The sequence below is a fragment of the Pteropus vampyrus genome, unplaced genomic scaffold, assembly GCF_000151845.1.
Source record: "Pteropus vampyrus isolate Shadow unplaced genomic scaffold, Pvam_2.0 Scaffold483, whole genome shotgun sequence".
NCBI lineage: Eukaryota > Metazoa > Chordata > Mammalia > Chiroptera > Pteropodidae > Pteropus > Pteropus vampyrus.
This window is the reverse complement of record NW_011889264.1, coordinates 6,629-26,698: the sequence shown is the minus strand read 5'-3', so window position 1 is coordinate 26,698 and position 20,070 is coordinate 6,629. Positions and strand designations below refer to the sequence as shown.

At 37.2% G+C, this 20,070-nt stretch overlaps 1 protein-coding gene and 1 pseudogene across 1 annotated transcript; one reads left to right on the top strand and one right to left on the bottom strand.

The window, feature by feature from the left end:
- Window positions 1-1,691: 1,691 nt before the first annotated feature.
- On the bottom strand, window positions 1,692-18,375 carry SNTB2 (syntrophin beta 2). The gene is made up of 4 exons (XM_011382570.2): window positions 18,338-18,375; window positions 17,191-17,483; window positions 10,696-10,880; window positions 1,692-8,984 (listed from the first exon to the last, which is right to left on the bottom strand). Exons 1-4 carry the CDS (start codon window positions 18,373-18,375, stop codon window positions 8,892-8,894), a joined length of 609 nt encoding a protein of 202 aa, XP_011380872.2. The 3' UTR covers window positions 1,692-8,891.
- On the top strand, window positions 10,069-10,187 carry LOC111732699 (annotated as a pseudogene).
- Window positions 18,376-20,070: the final 1,695 nt, after the last annotated feature.

Below are 20,070 nucleotides of genomic sequence, written 5' to 3'. Positions count from 1 at the left end.
AAATTAGTTGGAAGAGAAGCTGCTAAGAGAGAGAAGGTGGGAGGCCTGGGTTTGAGGAGAGTAAAGATGGTTTGAAATCATTTCAAGTGAACTAAAAGTGAGCAATGTTAAGGGCAAACCTGGTGAAGGTTGGCAACCTCTATTGTATAGAGGCACCAATTTGCCTTGGGTTTTTCTCCATGCTTTTGCTGCGTCATCACAGGGTCTACTGAATCACTTCTTCAAAGCCCCTATCTCCAAATAGTTACACAATTCAGCTCATAGCAAAGGCTAGGTTTGCGATCCACTGGCTGTGTTCATCTTCTCTTTGTTCTGCCTACTCAGCTTTCTTGGATCTTTTGCTTAGCTTCTGTCTTTCATGAGCCTGCCATTCAGACACTGATCCTGCTTATGAGAGAGAGCTTCCAAGAGGACACTCTCCTTCCTACAGGAAGCTGTCCTGAGCTGCTTCTGATGGCAGGAAATGGGATCTCGTCCCCATCTCACCTGGTTATCCATTGTTGACTTTCTCCTTGAATGACAGCTTGGAAATAGACTCTGAGAACCCCTCAGTTCTACAGTGGTGTTGCCATTGCTGGGGATGGGGGAGTAAGTGGAGGAAGGAAAGAGGGAATAAAGATACTAAATTTAAGTTATTTGTGGGCTGGCACATGGGGTATGTTTAGGCTTGATGATTCTGAATCAGTAACTTCATGTTCCATCTTTTTCACTAGAGCAGAAATCAGATTCTCAGCTCCCACACTTTAGGGCTCCCACACTTTAGCAGGAAGTCATTGACTTACAAATGCACAATTCCATTTGCTCTTTCTTGCACAGCACTTTTCTAGATTAATCCTGATACTGAGAATGTTATAAACCCCAGCTTGGACCAGTGATTCAATTCCATTTAGTTAATACAAGCTAGTAAAATCAGACTATACAAACTCTGTATTCTAGAGCCCGTGCTGAGGAGTTGGTTCCTAACAATTTGTTAAAGAACCCCTCAGATGGGGGCCGTGAGCAGTGTGGAGGAGGAATAAAAACTAGGTTCAGGTAACATTTTGGAGAGGTAGGGCCAGGGCAAAATTTCGCTGAGATATCACACAAGGGGAGGGACTGACACACCAATATATGGAGCACTGATTCCTACAGTTCCTGAGAAACCATCTCCCTTCTCACTCCTCAGTGTGACTCAAAGTATGATAAAGTCAGATTGATCCAAAGATTAAGCGCCCATCACACAGAAAGTCACTGATGGGACTAGAACCAAAACTGGATTTTTAAGTTCGGAGTTGCCCTAAATCTGCTTTAAATGGCATGCCAAACTCGCTGCAACATGTGGTACTGGATAAGATCCTAGGATCCTGTGTCAGAAAGGAAAATGAAACATTAGGACGATGGTACAAACATTAGTACCACTTGAATGCGGTCTGTGGTTGGGGTAGTCGTGTTGTACCAGTGTTGGTGTCCTAACTGGGAGGGCTGTGTGGTGGCAATGCAGGAGAGGGTCCTTGTATTTAGGCAGTACACACTAGAGAATTTAAGGCTGATAGAGCATCATGTAAGAAAAAGACAAGAGAGGGTAATGGAACAAATGTGGTAAAATGTTAACAATTGGGAAATTTGGGTAAAGGGAATGTAGATCTTTGTACTGTTCTTAAAACTTTCCTGTAGGTTTGAAACTATTTTAACATAAAAAAATGAAAAAAATACAAGTCTAAAAGCAATATTTTATTTACAGTATAAAGGTTACAAAGGTTTGTATGTACTTATATATATAATACCCTTAAGTTACAAATTTTCATTGTAATATACAATGCTATGTGTTGATGTGCAACTCAAGGGAAAGTGTTGTCTATGCATTTGTATTTATAGAGTACACATACATAAAGCTTTTTTTTTAAAAAAAAGGAACACGAATACTGCCCTGTTTTATGCCATAGGTTTCGATCTGGTAGTCTGGTGATGCCAGAAGATTTGAAACTTAAATTTTAAACAATACTTAAAAAAGAAGTCTTGTTTAAATACAGGGTTCTAAAAAAGGAAAAAACAGAATATCACATACTTTTAATTCTTTGTAGAAGTATTATTCTAGCTTTCTAAGTCTTAATACTTAACAAAAGTGAAAGTTGTGTGGGACAGATTTACAAACAAGTAAGTATAATCAGAGTTTGCACAGATTAGCCAAAATAGGCCTTCATAGGTAGTGGTTTGCCACATTATCTTCTAAAAGACCTTGGGCCTGATACCTAAAGGAAAACAATTCTTTGGACATCGAGGTCTTATCACGCTGAACCAATCCAACGGATTGTAAACAGAACACTGGAGTCTTATATTGGAGGGAAAAAGAACTGAAACTGGTTCTTATAAGGGCGGATTTGCTGTAAATTGTGAAGAGTATCATTAAGACTGATGATCGTGCCAAACCCAAAACTTACTTTTAAGAATTTCCTCTCCCCTAAATTCTATTAATTTACTAAACAGAGTTGAAAACGTGTGTTCGGACACCCACGTGAAAAGGACTGAGATAAAAGGAGAGCACTTTTTCCAACCTAGGAGGAACAGACACTTACATGATACTTATGTGCTGGTTCCAATATATAATCATTAGCACCTGATTGTCAAAGGGTAGGTTTAAAGACCAAGACACTGGGGGCATGACCTAATTTGTGTGCACAAGTCCAGGACACTTGAAAACAAAGGGGAAGGAGCCTAGGAGACTATGTTCCCTATGCCGTTCCAATCACATAGCTTAGGTACTTTCTGGGCTTGATGAAGGCTGTTACCTGAAAGGCTGACCCTAGTGATAAGTGGAAGCCAAAGTGGATAGAAAAGGACTGTTACTGTATGAAAACTATGGGAAAATTGAATCGACTTCTGATTTTCTTCAGGTGCTCTTTTTACTGAGTTTGAATGCCAGAGTGTTCTGGAATAAGTGGAATTTTGCTGAGTTTTAAACATCTTCATTTTCATCTCTCATTATGAAGAAACATCCCACCTACCATGTGTAAGGACTTTCATCAAATGAGATGTTTAAAGGGTATAAGTGTGAAAATGAATGAGTCAGCACAATTCAGAAATCAAGGAGAGGTGTAGATGAAATATACATTTAGCTTTGCTGTTTACAGTTAAGAGAAGCATTTCTTTAAAAAGACTTTCCCATTGATCCACTTTGGGCAATACAGCTTAACTATCGTTGTGATTTATCTTACTAAGGATATTCTACACTGTTCTCCTTCCCAAACTAAAATCTTAATTTTGGGTTTAAAAAATTATACATGATGAAAAGATCAACCTACTTAAATGTGCTTGGAGTTCTTTCATGCTGGCACGGACCAAAGGTCGAGCATCCTTTTAAACATTTTCCAGTTTGCCAGATGAGCAGAACTTCAGATGTACTTTGGTAAAAATATGAAGTGGTCAGTGACTTAGCCTCTGATTGACAGATGGCATGGTGTACTGAGAAGTAATGGGCTTTGTGCTACTTGAGGCAAGAACTTTCTTTTGGACCTTTCAGAGCATCTGTGGAGAACTGTATGTTAATAAATGCTTATTAGATGAAGGACGATAAGAGTTAATATACCATTAATTAGGCCTGCAACTTCAAATTTTCTCTAAGTGTCCAAAGAACCTTTTGTCTAATCACAAGAGTCTTCCAAAACTTTGGAAGAGGTGAGAGAACGATCTGGTTCCAGGGTGTATATGTGACTGGGATAAAGAGGGACTCAAAAACTGTGTCAGTGGCATGGAGGTCAAGATAACTATAAAACTGAATAAGGTACTTAGAGCACTCAGAAGTAAGAATCTATCAGAATACCCAATTTCACAATATAACAAAGTATTGTTTCTCTGTGATAGCTGTTTAGGTTCGACCAATCTATTTTGGGGCAATTAAAGGATTACAGTTCATATGGTAGATTTTTGTTGAATATAACTAAATGTTCATTGGAGAGCAAGCAATCATTTGCAAATTGCATATTTATGCATTACATCAAATGTAGGTTCACTTTAAAAACCAGAATATGCTTTGGTTCAGTCACCTGAAGTAGAAAGGAAGAATAAGAAGTGGCAAGAGATTAAGTTCAAGTTTATCAGTTTTTGAAACAACAGAAGAAATCTTGTTAAAATATTTTTTCCAAGTTAATATATAACAATCATTCTAACAGTTGGCAGTTTAGCTAGTGACAGAAAGAGACAACTGATGTGCTCTGTGTGCCTATTTATTGTACCTTACTTTAACTTGAAATTCGATCCTTTAATAAGATGAACTTTATCACTTATCTCACTTATCTGCCAGATGTTTTTCGTTTTTTTTTTTTTTTTTTTTAGAAAAAGGGTTTCACATCGGCCACTTAAGCAGTCTATTACAAGTATAAATTTCACTTCATATTGTTACACCATAGGAATAGCTATATTGCTCAAGAAAACATAATCCTGATATAAAGCATAATTATTTTGGAACTGTATCATCACATATTTATCAAGTATCTATATACTTAAATATATAGCTTAAAAAGGGGGGGAAGGATGGAGAAAACTGCTGCTGTCAGTTTTTAAAGACAGTATGTAGAAAGTCAAAATAGTTCTAGATTTCCAAGCAATTAAAACAGGGACACAGAGAAAGAATGGTAGCAGATGGCAGATTCCTCTGTTTTCATCTATAGGAGCCACTATAACAATTCAAATTTAACTGACAGAAATTTCCAGACTTCAGGCAGAATATAATACACCTGCCATATAATATACCTGATAAAGATATACAAACAGAATGACTATAACTACAGTCAAATTCAACTTAAAGTTTAAGCAGCACCCCAAATTTAAATAAGTCTCTTTTCTTACAAGATATTCAAATCAGACCAGAAAAATTATGTTGTTGAGACAAAAGAGATCTGGCATTTTACTTCTTCATTCGGGATTGAAAAAACACGACCTTTGGCTTTCTAACCAGCCATTTCATTCATGGCGTCAATAGTGGATGGTAACGACATGGAAATGTATGCTGGATATTTGGATGGTTTAAATATTATGTACAATCAATAGCTTATAACCAGTGAAAATAATAACATAATTCAGCGTAAGTGTCCAAGATAAGATACAAAAAAGCAGAGAAAGTGCTTAAGTCTACAGGTCTTCCCTGAAAGCTTTAAAAATGTTAACTCTTTAAGAAGGTAGGGCTTTTAATAGAATTTGCATAGCAGCTTACAAGATAATTTGCATTAAAAAATATGGAGATTCTTCCATGATTTTGAAAACATACAAATATATCCACATGCATATAAATTAAAAAAAAAAAAAAAAGACCTGGAGGTTCTCACAAAATTAAAAAAATATCCATTATAATCTTTTTTTCAAAAGTGGTCACATTTTTGTCCATTGAAACCGTTTACAGTGAAACCTGTTTATCTGGGAGAAACATATTCTTGTCCAGATTCCACACAGCTTAATTTTTTTTAAAGAATAAATTTTGGTTTATTAGCTAAGTGACTTAATCAGCTGAAAAAAAGTTTTGTTACCATTCTGCTTAGGAGGATAAATTAAAACAATCAGTTAAAACTTTAATCATTTGTTGGTTAGAGATTTTTCCACTTAGAAAAATATAAGAAATAAATAATTCAATCTCTTCTGCCATGCAATAATTTTTAATAATAAACTTTGTAAGACTACAGATGATAAAAACAGGCACTATCAGACTTTACCTGGCCTAAAAAGTGCTAAAACATGGCTTTAAAATAGGTGAATGACATTTAAAGTAATAGTTTTGATTTCCTGTACATGTCCCAATATTTAACCTGAAACTCTATCTACTAGGTAGGTGAGTTTACAGTTACAACTATCTAATAAATACTGTATAAACATAAAGTATTTCTTCATATAAAATATTAGATACTAATTTCCAGGTAAGGTTCATTTGATGACTTCAGGAAAGGACTTACCTTTTCCAGAAAAATAGCAACTGAACCTTTTATTTTATAGGCATCTGTGTGGAATATGGAGAAGATTTCTAAGCCCCAGGTCTTGGGAACACAGGAAGTGGTCCATCGAAATGAGGGGGACACTACTCTTCAAGTCCTTTACACATTCTACCCATGGAAGCCCACAACATTCTCAACGATTTTCCTAATATGAAATGAAAATGAAAAGTTAGCTGTTCTATAAAAGATGTGAAATATCAAAAATGCCCATTTTTAGTTATCATTTGAAAATAATTTGCCAAATTTTGGCATCTAAATACAAAATACAAGTTGACCCCTGAATAACACAGGGACTAGGGGTGTTGACTCCCTGTGCAGTCGAAAATCCATTTTAACTTTTGACTCCCCGCAAAACGTAATGACAGTCATCCCTTGGTGACCATGGGGGATTGGTTTCAGGACCCCCCACGGATACCGAAATCCACAGATGGTCAAGTCCCTTATATAAAATGGCTGTGGAGTAACGTATACAGTCAACCCTCCTCATGCATGGATTCTCAACCAGGGACTGAAAATACGTACATATTTTTCACGGCTGTCTCATTCATAAAAAGTACTTCATTTGTGGTTTGAAAATCCCACAAACACACTTAATTGAAGAACAACCTGGTCACCCACGATTGGAAAGCTGTTGAAGTACGTTAAACAAGCAGCTTAAGGGCCCTTGCTCGCGTGGGTGCTAATGGTCAAAGGAAACCACTCATACAGTTTCCTTTTACATCAAGACTCAAAAGATATCGAAAACCCTATGGACCTTGGTCTTACACATGACAGTTTAAGCTTGAGCAAAATGACCTGAAATGCACACGTGTCTTACTTCTCCTGCCTACATTTTTAATCACACCCTTTTTACAGATCTTTTTCATGTAACTAATGAGCAGCATAGCTCAGAAGTTCCCCCTGAAAATCTTTTTAGCCTTCCACACTAACACAGAAAACCTCAACCAAATAGCTGCTGCAAATGTCTGTGACATCGTTTTCGACTTCTCAGATTAACAACATTCTCACTGCAAAGAGTGTCTAAACTCCCCTGTCTGAGGGTATTATGTATTGAAACTCTTCTTCCAGAAATCATTTCAAGATATTTTTTCTTCCCTGGCTTGAAAAGTTATTTAAGTGAATCAGACAGTTCATTTCTGGGACTGGAACTTGAGGAGAACAGACATCTCTCACCAACTTCTGTATATGGTTAATGTCACCACACACGGGCAAGGGCTGACTTATGGACAGTGTGAAGGCGATGGGGTTACAATGTCTAACTAGAACTCTGCTCACGAATCTCTTTCACACGTTCCACCTATATGGTGAGTTTGCACTCAAACAAGACACCTCATGTTTTGCACATACTGTTGTGTTTTCTTTTCCTGTTTGGAGCGCTGCCCTCCTCCACATTCTGTAGTGTTTACATCCTTTTATGGCATTCCTGATAAATCTAGGAAGTGAGAACTATTCCTAGACCTTTCTTCAGAGAGCATAGAAAACATCCAAGTCATTACCTTTTCTTTCAGTTCCTGGGACTCTGCTAATCTTGACATTTTATATAGCTATTATACTATTTTAAATGTTTTCAGGTATATATCTCCTTCATGATTAGAAATAACAAGCTGAATGTGTTCTTCAGTACCACAAAATCAGCAAACTTACTGTTACTATGTCTTAATGACATCTGGCAATGCTTGGCAAAACCCAGGAAGCCGTTCCATGGTCTTGTCACCCTGCCCACTATAAGATGCATTGCTAAGCCAAGGCTGAGTCTTGAACTAGCACCTGCTTGTTCATGCCACTCTGCTGCCATAAAGGGCCAGAGCCAGGATCCTACATGGGTGCACAGAGCCCAAAGCAGCTTGACATGTTGTTTGTGCTGCAAAGCTGTCTTCACCCACAAATTCTACTCTTTAAATACGCTTGCTCTCCAGAATTGATCTTCCTCAAAGATATCTGCCCACTAGAAAAGATACCACTAAGGAAACCCGCCTCAAAGACTATCCTAGTGGGATCTAGGATAGAATGATCTCCTTGGAACGGCAGTGATATCCAGTTATTCAAAGAGTGACTAATAAAGCTCCACTAACCCTAACCAAAGGCACATTTGGTAAGCAATAAACAATGGCTTAGGCTAAAATGAGGATTTTCTTTTAAAATAAATCTTATCCCCTGGCTCCTACCAAAGATAAAATCAGAAAACCCTAAAATAAGCAAAACTTTTCTGTCAAAGCAGTGGTTTCCAATTTGCTTTTCAACTTGGTCACCACTAGAAAGGGAGTAGAAGGCAAGGCAAATCAAATTTTGCAAGTTCTAAGACCTAATGTTATCACTTAGGAGTGCAAAGCTTGTGATGCTGCGGGAAGTGATGGCCACGGTGGGATGCAGCGAGAGCTGGGGCAGATGGGAGAACGCTTTGGTGATGCACCTCAAGGATTTCCTAGGATGGAAGGAGCAAGTGAAGACAGACGGTAAACACCAACAAAATGTACAACTTCTCAGGAATGACCAAGAAGCACGGGCTGCTGCAAACTAGCACCTGGGAAGAGATAGTCATTCTAAGCGAGGAACGAAGGCTAAGTCTGAAATAAATCCTATAGGAAGAAGAAAAAGAAAACAACTTGGATATTTGACTATGTCCAAAAAGAAAAACAATGAGCCACCCTTCTTAACAAAGGAAATAAGCTGAATTACTTAGAAATCACATTGGGAAACTAGACAATAAATCAACAGCTTCATTTTGGAGCTTATTAGAGTCCTAGAATTTCTAGCCAAGGTAGCTTGTGAAAGGCAGGCTCTTTAAACATGGTTATGGTTCAGCAGTGATTTGCAGGTCCTTGTCAAGGCACTGTGCTGGAGGAGAGAGCAAAGAGCTTTCTTTTTGTGCTTTTTTTTTTTTTTGAGGTGGAAATACTTCTTGTGACATTCGAGGCTCTTTTCTGATTTTTTTGCCGCTCATACAAGCAGTCCCATGCGAGTGACTTTGGCCGACAAGAACGTGTGCAACACAAATACAATCGGCTTCGGACAAGAGTGCAGGTCCATGGTCTGTAGAGAAAGCACATTAAATATCACCGCCATATACAGATGCTTTAATAAACAAACATGCAAAATAAAAAGGTTTAGACGTGATGTTCTATTTCTTAAAAAGAACTTGGATAAAGAATGTGACAGAGCTTAGAAACTCTTGGGAACTTAAAGCCACAAATGAAAGAACTCTGAAGTTAAGTTATTCCATGTCATAATTAAACACTAGTGTGAAGTTTCACATTCACAATTAGGATACAACTAGTGCTATACTGGGTTCTACCATGCCTGGTAGGAAGTACGAGAAAGTAGAGGATGTAAACAAAAGGAATATCCTATATGGAGACCATTAGTTGTAATTATATTTCTGATGGGAACCACAGTAAACTCAGCTGAAGAGTGACCATGTGTGGGTATGATTTTTGACACCCCTTATAGGTTTGTTGTGGGAATAACAACTATTGAGGCTACTTAGGAGGGCTAGTTATGCCTTCCTAAGCACAGGCCTCTAATCTGGACAGCTGGCACCAGATACAACTTTATGAAAAATATAAATTATAGAGCACTGAATAAATCCCTAAACTTTATACATATTAAATACAAAGCATGGATTAAAAATATATAAATAGCCAATAATACTCTAACACCTTACTTGCTAAATGGCAACTGCTATTAATAGAAGTTAATTTAACAGACATAAGCATTTAACTCTAATGCGTCAGGCTTTTGAAAGCCCTGGTCCATGGCCTCTCCATAGTCTCCTAAAGGTACATCATTTAAAATAAGATTTTTAGCCACAGTTTTCTCATTTGAAGGTTGAACTACATTATCTCTAAGATCTCTTTCAGTTCTAAATTTTCAAGATTCTGTTTTCCAAATTTATTCCTCTTGTGACTGTGTCAACAGACATAAGATTTCACGTATAGTAAGACTTGAACTACTGGCTCAATACTGATAAGAGACAAAGGCATTGTTTTACTCCTTTATGATTATAATTTATGATTTCTGAAGTATACTCTCCAAATCTCTAGTTCTGTAAGAGGAATCATGAATTCCTGTTGATAGTTCCTTTAAGAGACAAGGAGGTCAAAAAAGATGATAGCTTGTCTACAGCCCTGCCACCCTGAACAAGCCCAATCCCGTCTGATCTCGGAAGCTAAGCAGGGTTGGGCCTGGTTAGTACTTGGATAGGAGACCACCTAGGGAGACTAGGTGCTGTAGGTGTAAAAATATTAAAAAATAAAGGATTGTAAGCTGACAAGGTCCTTGCAATCTGTGAGGTCAACCAAGGGTTGCCTCACCTAAAAAAAAAAAAAAAAAAAAAAAGAAAAAAAAATGATAGCTATCTGGACATATTGCTGCATCTTTTTTCTGATCAGTAGAATTTCTGTAGCAACCAAGTCTATTACTTTTAATTCTTATCCCAACAAACCGCTGATAATAGCAAGGGATGGAATTAATTTAGTATTTAATATCTTATTTTTTATAAAAGCCTATTTCTTAAAAGGGCTTTCTATTTTTTCTAAGATTCAAATGAAACTTTTTAAAAAAGGAATAATCTAATGTGAGGAAAAGGAAAAAAAAACCCAATGCACCTTGAAACCTGAAGAACAGTTACCTGCCAAAAATGGAATATCAGTCCATAATTTTCCATACAAGACGTAAGAAGTGATAAGAAAGAAAGAAAGAGAATACCTATTAGAATAAACATGTTTCTCAGAAACTCTCTTACCAGTTCTCCCTCAGGACCACCAAAATCCAGATACAGATTTCTGATGCCATCATCCGCAGACATTTTCAGCCTTTCAAAGGGGTAGCGGTATAATATGCTGCTGGGACCTCCATTTTCCCTGGAGATAGTGAACCCATTTTCATAGTGGATAGTGAGTCTTACCTCTTGGCCATTTAACGTGCAGCCTGTTGAAGACAAGCAAAAACATTAATAAAGTTCCTACTTCAATTATTAAGTGGAAGGGGATTCTTCTGACTTCAAAAAAGGAAACAATCTTTTCTTGAGGATGTGTGAGACCTAACCTATTTGGAACCTCCTAAAGTGAGTTTTGTTCTGGTCACTCAAGTCAACATCTTGATTGAGATAAGGAAGAAATTACCATAACTCTTCCTGACATCTGATCTGATTCAATTCAATTCAGTGAGTATCAACTGAACACTTGTGCTGGCAGTAAGTAGCCTGTGTGTGATACTGGAGAGGTAAGAGGCACAGTCTCTGCTCTCAAGGACCTCATAAATGAATAGGCATAAACATGAAATCCCTAACTGTGTTAAGATAGAATGTATAGAATATAACTAAACACCAAACTAAATATGGCCAAAGTCAAGAAAGATCTCCTGGAAGAGATGGGATTTCAGATAGGCTCTAAAGAATCAATCAAACTGGATGGGCAGTGAGGAATAGGGAGAAGGTTTCAAGTGGGCAAGAAAAAGGAATGACCAAAGGAGAAGGCAGAGATGCCTTTCAGGGGATGGTATTTGGGAAGAGGATAAAGATAGTGTTTATCAAAGATAAAAGTTATAGTTAGCAAAATCATACTGTCAGTCCTATCAAGATAAAATTCAAAGGATACATCTGAATTGATAGGACAAAAAAAACTTTGATCAAGACTAGCCAATGTCCTCTATCACTGCTGACATCCCTGTTTCACTGACATTTGAGCACAGTTCTGTTTTTAGTACAGGGGTTATAAGTGACAGGCCCTCCGAGACCTGGGAACTAATACAGCCCTCTGAGAGGTGAACTTAAAATCACCTAAAAGATCAGAGTCAAGCCTGGTCACTTTAAACAGAAAAAATGGCTCCCAAAAAGCAAGTCCTCATACTCAGACCAATTCTTTCACTGGACATGCAAAAACATTCAATCAGTCAAAGCAGCTGGTATGTTTAGGAGACAAGGAAAAAGAAAAACAGATAAATATCAGCAGTGTCCCTTCTCAGCACTATGCAAAGAAGAGTTTTGGACAATGGACTTTGAAATATTAGTTACCCTCAGAAAAGGAACCTTGGGAGAAAACAAGGATAAAATTAACTACCCGTAGATGTGATCCAATGCAATACTCTCTAAGTGAGTGGCTGAGGGGTTTGGAGAAAGAACAGAGAGATCTCAATCAAGGCAACCAGGGTACAGTTTTCAAGAGGATTTTATTCCGTTAACGTCCTTGAAGCTATAGTATAGTGACGGGTGGTGTTAAGGTTTGATGAGAAGAGAGGGGTCAGGTCTAGTCTAGAAAAGAGAAGCTCCAAGAACAAGGATCCGCCAAAGTCCCTGCAGCATTACATGGAGAAGGTGCCTGCAAGTATGTCACCAGTGGGGCGATATCCCACAATCACAGCTAGCAAAGGCAAGCCATTAACCCTTCAACAAGCTTGTTATGTAAAAGATTTCTTAAATGTTCTGTTTAGTATTGCTTCCCCTCAGGAAGGAAGGAAAGGAAAGCAAGTGTCAGTGTCTGGTGTGTGACTTAAAAATACAGAATATTGTTTATGATTACCTCAACCCTGAAGAGGAGTAAAGGTCATAATGATGTGTCTAGGTTTAAAATTGAGTTTGTTTTAGTTTAAAACTTTTAATTAATACCAGATAAGTTTGAATGAGATTATAAACTGGCCATAAAAATTTTGTCCCTAATAGTCTTAAACGATTTCTCCCTAAATAGTAGATAAAAAGTTAAGGCGCCCACTTCACCAGCTTAGATGTGTGAACATACAGCTCCAGCCATCCTCTCCCCATCCCATCTGTCCCTTTTCCAGGCTAAGGCCAATCTCTCCAACTCTGCTTTGGATCCCATCCACTCCTACCTTCTCAGACACTGGACAAGACTGATGGTTCTTTCTTCATCTTGCCATTTTCAACATCTCCCTCTAAACCAGAGCCCGCCCATTAACTTTTTAAAATTTTCGAGTCTCTCTCATTATTAAAAGAAATGCCACTACTCAACTCTTCACCTTCCTCTCCTTCACAGCAAAACTTCTTGAAAGAGATGTCTATACTCAGTTTATCCATGTTTCACCTCTCATTCAATCCTTAGTAGTCTGCAATCTGCCATCACACCAAGCGTCTCACCCCAAGGGCACCAATTATCTCCAGGATGCTAAATCCGACCCTCTTCTTCCTCTCTCACATTACTTGATACTTGCAGTGCTCATTGCTGGCTGTCCACCCAGCTTCTATTTCTCCATTCTTCCTTTACAGCCAAACTCCAATTTTACTCAGGTTTCTCCTTTCTCCTAACGTGTTTCAGGGAGGAGTGACCTCAGCTGCAAGGGTAGATAGCTTCTGGGCCGGTCAGCCTGGCTTTTCCCTGGTGACTGGCAGGGGTCCAGGGTGTGCATATGAACCAAACTGGCTCAGATTGAAAAGAACTGCGACTGGGAAGAGAAAACACCACCTCACACCCCTTTTACTCTTGATCTCTTTCTTTTATGTAAGAGAATGTATTTCTTTAGTGTTTAGTTTTAGTTTTAGAGGGCATTTTTTGTTAATTTCAACCTAAATCATCCCAATCCATACATTTAACCCTGCTGGCCACTCCTTTACTTGAAATACTCTTCCTTTAGCTTTCCTGACACTTATTGTTCCCACCTACCCTGGTTTCCTTCTGCTCTGGATACTACTTAACAATCTGCTAAGTGGAAGGGACATTGGCTTTTTCCAAGCACAAGGATATTGTTGAGTGTAATGGCATATAGTAAAGATAACTTTCTATGCAGTCCCATAATAATAAAAAAAAAAAAAAGAAAAATTAAAGCTAAGAGAAAAAAGGCTCATTAACTAATAATAAATCCATTCATGTTAACGCCAAGATGAGTACTGGTAAGAGCAACCTATGTTTTGTATTTTGTGTCTTTTTCAATGAGAAACTGTTCGTGGTTGCCAGTGCAGAGTGAAGGACAAGGACTCAAATGTCAAAGAAATTCTATGTTGCGAATCCTGTTTCTGCTGCTCTGGGGCTGATTACCTGGTAGGAGGGCTCTGGCGGGGGGCGGCAGGTGGGGATCCAATGTTTCCAGCAAAACCCTTTAGCAGCTACAGGATGGTGTTGTGGGTTCCTCTGGGCCTTCCAAAACAACCCAGAGGAAGTGGGCTTTGCAGGTTCCACCTGGCCTGACTGCCCAAGACTCTCTCAGAGAAAGACTGGAGCAATATTCTGTTACTGCACATAGGAAAAGCCCGTCCATCAAGTATAATCAATAGGCTAAATACACTTTCGGTTACAAAGAACATGACACTCTGTTCCTTTCTTAAAGCTTTTTTGTCAAAGGCACAAAGTAGGCCTTATTTATTTTAACTTGCCTTATTACAAAGCATGGAGTTTTGTAAATAATAAAACACTCAGTAAATATTTGTCAATTTAATGAATTAAGAGAAACTAATAATGTGTGTGTCCTCCAGAAGTTTAATCTGACCATTAGAATGGGTCATTTAGAGAAGGGAATCCAGGGGCCTGAGACACTGATTTTGGAGTCAGAGCCAGCTCAAGTCCCAGCTAACCTCAGTTCTTTCAGCTTGAAAATGGAGGTAATAAAACTTGCCTTAGAGGGCTGCCTGTTACGATCAGATAACAGCTATTTCATTTATGACTTGTAAGACCCTGATATGTACCTACTATTCTTTCTATTTCTGTCCTTCCTACTACAAAGACAGGGGTTACGCCTACTTTATTTGCTTTAGTATAGTCAGTTAAAGCACAAAGAATACATTCAATCAATATTTGCTGAGTTGATGAATAAAAAGGGATTCAAGAGAATTTCTCTGAAATTGAGAACAACACGGTTACAGCAAACTCTTTCCTCACATGTGCTAACAATATAAATTACCTCTAAATGCCCATGTTTCTTCTTCTCTTGTAGATTTTCTGCATATTTATTAATGCAGCTCCTACCTATATCTACTACTTCTTAGTCTTCGTACCACCAAAGCTAGAGAAATGTAAAGTATCTTCAACTACACACAGAATATATTTTCATATTTTCAATTCCTATGACAAATGGAAAATGATTGTATGTACCTGAGGGAGTTATCTGCATTCTCTGCTTAGTCATCATGAAATCCGTATTTGCTAGAAGGAAAAAGTCCTGGTGTACCAGAAGGATCACAGATCAATTCTACTACAACTATAATCTAATCAAGGCTTAAAACTAAACCTTATGAAAATCATGTATTACATTCATTAGTCAAATCTTGTAGGTAGTCACTGAAATTTTTCTAAATGGACAAACTATAACTAAAACACATAAGAAAAAATAAACAGTTTAAGTGATTTCTTTTTGTCAACTTCTTGACTTTCTTTAGGCCATGATATCTGAATTTAAGGTACAATGTGCCACAATTATAGTTTTAAATGAACCTTTCTGAATCTCCCAACAATTTAACAGAAGGTGGTAACATGTAACTGAAGGATGTACTCTCTTATGTATGTGTATACATATGTGGATGTACACACTAAGGATACACATATTAAGACATAACGGACTAAGTGTGTGCACATATGATTATGTATGCATGCGCACATGCGTACACACACACATATACACAAACAAATTTTAAAGAAACTCTGGCTCTCATCAAAGCAATTTACCTTCAGCCAGTTTAACATATTTGGCACAGCTCTAAATACAGAGTAAGTGATTAATAGGTACAGCATATCAGTTGACCTGAATTGTGGAAATGAAAATATTAGCACAGCTGTGAATGAAAAAAATTGTTCAAAATTCTCTAAAAATATGTTCTTTTGTTTATTTAAAAATAGAAGTTATCGACTGGGTCTTATTCTCCCTCTCCTCAAGCCATCTATATTTAAATACCTGTGAGCCAGCGACTGGATAGATTCTGATTTCCTGCAATGTGAAGTTTAGTTGCCAGAAACCAAAGAAATAACACAAAACTAAAAAAAAGTTAAAAATCCAAGTTGCATACTTTGTTTTGGGAAGCATATCTCTCTGGATCATCAAAGAAGATAGATGGCCCCAGATGCCAGTGAAGGGCCTGAGGAGTGTATCACCCTGAACCCTTGGGCTTCTGACAGGAACACAGAGCATCACAGACATTCATCCTGAGGACTCACCTATCCCAGAAAGCACATTCTGTGGCAAAGACAAAAACCAAAGTCCATAGCCCTTAATGTGGTGACCAACCACTCAAGAGAGAAAACAGGCAGGAGACAGACAAGTGAGAAAGACAACGTGGATGTGGTGGCTCTGGTCCAAATCTATAGTGGGTTCTTACTAGTCATTGGTGTCATTGCTTGAATTATCATTGTAGTTGGAGGAAAATATCAAGCAGGTCCTAAATAGATGAGGAAATGTGTCATTTTGACATTATAAAAACTGTCCCTGGTGCCCATTAAGTTCTAAAGCCATAGAGCTCCCTCATTTTCAAAAAGCAACTTAAAGGAAGATAAACCACAAGATATTCTGCTCTTAAAACATTTTCTCTTTTTATATAAATTCTGTTAAAACTAGGTTTATAATAAAATCATAGATAAAAGAAGCAAAATTAAGTAAACCAACTTATAAACGAGATATTCAAAGTAATTCAAACCATATTAGAAACATAATTTTATCTTCATTTTGACTATTCTGTTCTTGCTAAAATTAAAAGCAATCTGGAAATATCTGCACATATACATAGTACATAATACATACAAATACATACAAATATATACTTACGAAACCATACTTCCAAATTCATATAGACTAACCACAAGAGGGCGCTTCAAGAATGAAAAGAGACCAATAGGCTTATTTCCTTTAGATGCTGATTTTAGTATTTTAGGCACACATTTTCAAACTTTTGAAGAGAAACTCCTATTCCTAATTCTTTATTTTGCTATAACCATAAACTTTGCCAGATATTCTTATAAGGGTGTCTGTCCATATCCTAGATTCCAAATCTTCTTAACTAGAGGGTCAGTGCATCTAGTACTTAGTAAATGAGTCCTTATACTATTAAATACAGATTAAAATGATGAACAGTAAAACTGCCATCTTGTACACAGGGTTTATGAATGTGTTCAGAGACATGTACAAAATTTAGGAAAACTTTGCTACTGAAACAAAGAAACCAGGTTTCTTCCCATCATCATCGCTTTAAGCTGTCATAGTTCAAAACATTTTTAAGCCTGGCACACATAATAACGGTTTTTATTTTAAAATAAAGTATGTATAACAGTTCCACTTAATACTATTAGAAATGAAATGCCAGGATCTATACCTAGAGAGACTTCCTTGATCAGCTCAGCAGCAGTGTGGCAGCCCTGAACGAGCATCCTGGTCCAGGTGGACAGATCCCGATGTGTCTCAACCCTGAAGAGATGCATCTCAATGCCCTGCCGAGACCCTGTCCTGGTAGCAAATGTAAGGTCAGATCCAAGTGAGGGTGATCGACATCCAGAGCCTGAATGAACCAACCTAGTGCAAACAGAGCAAAGATCAAAAGTAATTAACGCATAGTCAGAGGAAAATGTTGGCAATTGATGTTTATTGACACAAAGAAAATTATAAAAGCTACCAGCAGTGTTTGGAAAAGTACATTTCAAAATAAGATTATAGTCTTTTCAGTAGATACTATTCTGTTTTCCAATAAAGTGATGGCCTGAACCCTCGGCTGGTGGGCCAAGGCATTTTTATGCTCCCTAGAGGCTATGCATACCAAAAAATGATTCAGTGTCAATTAGGAAATGATAAACCCACACACAGGCATAGCCACCCTCGATATCAACATTACTCACCAGAATAGTACATTTTTGACCAGGATGAACCTACATTGATACATCATAATCATTCGAAGTCCACAGATTAGAGTTTACTCTTGGTGTTATACATTCTATACAATTGGATAAATGTATGATGACATTTCCATCATTATAATATCATAGAGTATTTTCACTGTTCTAAAAATCCCTGCCTATTCATCCTCTCCCTCCCCAGCAACCACTCATCTTTTTGTCGCCAATGTTTTGCCTTTTCTAAGATGTCATATCGTTGAAGTTATACAGTATGTAGACTTGTCAGATTTGTTTCATTCACTTAGTAATATGCATTTAAGGTTCCTTCATGTATTTTCATGGCTTGAATAACATTTCATTGTCTGGATGGACCAGAAGTTTATTTATCTGTTCTCCTACTGAAAGACATCTTGGTTGCTTCTATGTTTTGACAATGATGCATAAAGCTGCTATAAAAAACTTTGTGCAGCTTTTTGTGTGAACACAAGTTTACAGCTCCATTGGAGTGTAATTGCTGGCTTGTATGGTAAGAGTATGTTTGTAGGAAAATGCCAAACTGTCTCCCAAAGTAGCCATACCATTTTGCATCCTCACCAGCAATGTATGAGAATTCCTGTTGCTCCACATCCTCACCAGCATTTGCTGTTGTCATTCCTCTGGATATTGGCCATTCTAATAAGTGTGTAGTGGTATCTCACTGTTGATTTAATTTGCATTTCTCTGATGACATATGGTGTGGAGCGTATTTCCATATTCTTATTTGCCATCTCTATATTTTCTTTGGTAAAGTGCCTGTTCAGGTCCTTGACCCATTTTTTAATTGAGTTATTTCTTTTTTTATTGTTGAGCTTTAAGAGTTCTTTGTATATTATGGATAATAGTCTTTTATCAGATGTGTCTTTTGTGAATATTTTTCCCAGTCTGTGGTATGTCTTCTGATTCTCTTCATATTGTCTTTCACAGCGGAGAAATCTTTAATTTTAATAAAGTGCAGCTTATCAGTTATTTCTTTCATGGATGCCTTTGGTATTGTATCTAAAAAGGCCACTGCCATACCCAAGGTCATACAGGTTTTCTCCCACATTATCTCCAAGGAGTTTTATAGTTTTGCATTTTACATTTAGGTCTATGATCCATTTTGAGTTAATTTTGTAAAGGGTGTAAGATCTGTGTTTAGATTCTTTTTTTATTTTCATTTTTTTGCATGTGGACGTCTAATTGTTCCTTTACCACTTGTTGAAGACGCTATTTTTGCTCCATTGTATTGCCTTTGCTCCTTTGCCAAAGATCAGTTGGCTATATTTATAAAGATCTAATTCTGAGCTCTTCATTCTGTTTCATTGATCTATTTATCTATTATTTTGCCAAAACTACACTGTCTTGATTAGGGTAGTTTTATATCAAGTCTTGAAGTTGAGTAGTGTTAGTCTTCTAATTTCATTCTTCTTCCATACCGTGTTGGCTATTCTGGGTCATTTCCTCTCCATAAAAACTTTAGAATCAGTCTGTCAATATCCACAAAATAACTTGCTAGAATTTTTATTGGGATTGCATTGAATCTACAGATCAATTTGGGAAGAACTGACACCTTGACAATATTTAAATCTTCCTATCCATAAACATGGAAATGAAATACCTCTCCATTTACATAGTTCTTCTTTGATTTTATTCATGAGTTTTATAGTTTTCCTCCTACATATCTTGAACATATTTTGTTAGATTTATACCTAAGCATTTCATTTTAGGGGGTGCTAAGGTAGATGGGATTGTGTTTTTAATTTCAAATTCCACCTCTTCGTTGTTAGTATATAGGAAAGCAGTTGACTTTTGTATATTAACCTTGTATCCTGAAACGCTGCTATAATTGCTTATTAGTTCCAGGAGTTTTTTTGTTGATTCTTTTGGATTTTCTACATAGATGATCATGTCATCTGCAAACAAAGAAAGTTTTATGTCTTCCTTTTCAATCTGTATACTTTTACTTCCTTTTCTTGCTTTATTGCATTAGCAAAGACTTCCAGTATGATGCTGAAAAGGAGTGGCGAGAGGGGACACCCTTGCCTTGTACTTCATCTTAGTGGGAAAGCTTCATGTTTGTCACCACTAAGTCTGATGTTAGCTATAGATTTTTTGTAGATAGTTTTTATCAAGTTGAGAAAGTTCTCCTCTATTCCTATTTTACTGAGAATTTTTATCATGAATGGGTGTTGGATTTTGTCAGATGTTTTTCTGCATCTCTTAATATGATCATGTGATTGTTTTTCTTTAGCTTGTTTGTATGATGAATTACATTAATTGATTTTTGAATGTTGAACAAGGCTTGTATACATAAAATAAATCCCACTTGGTTGTGGTGTATAATTCTT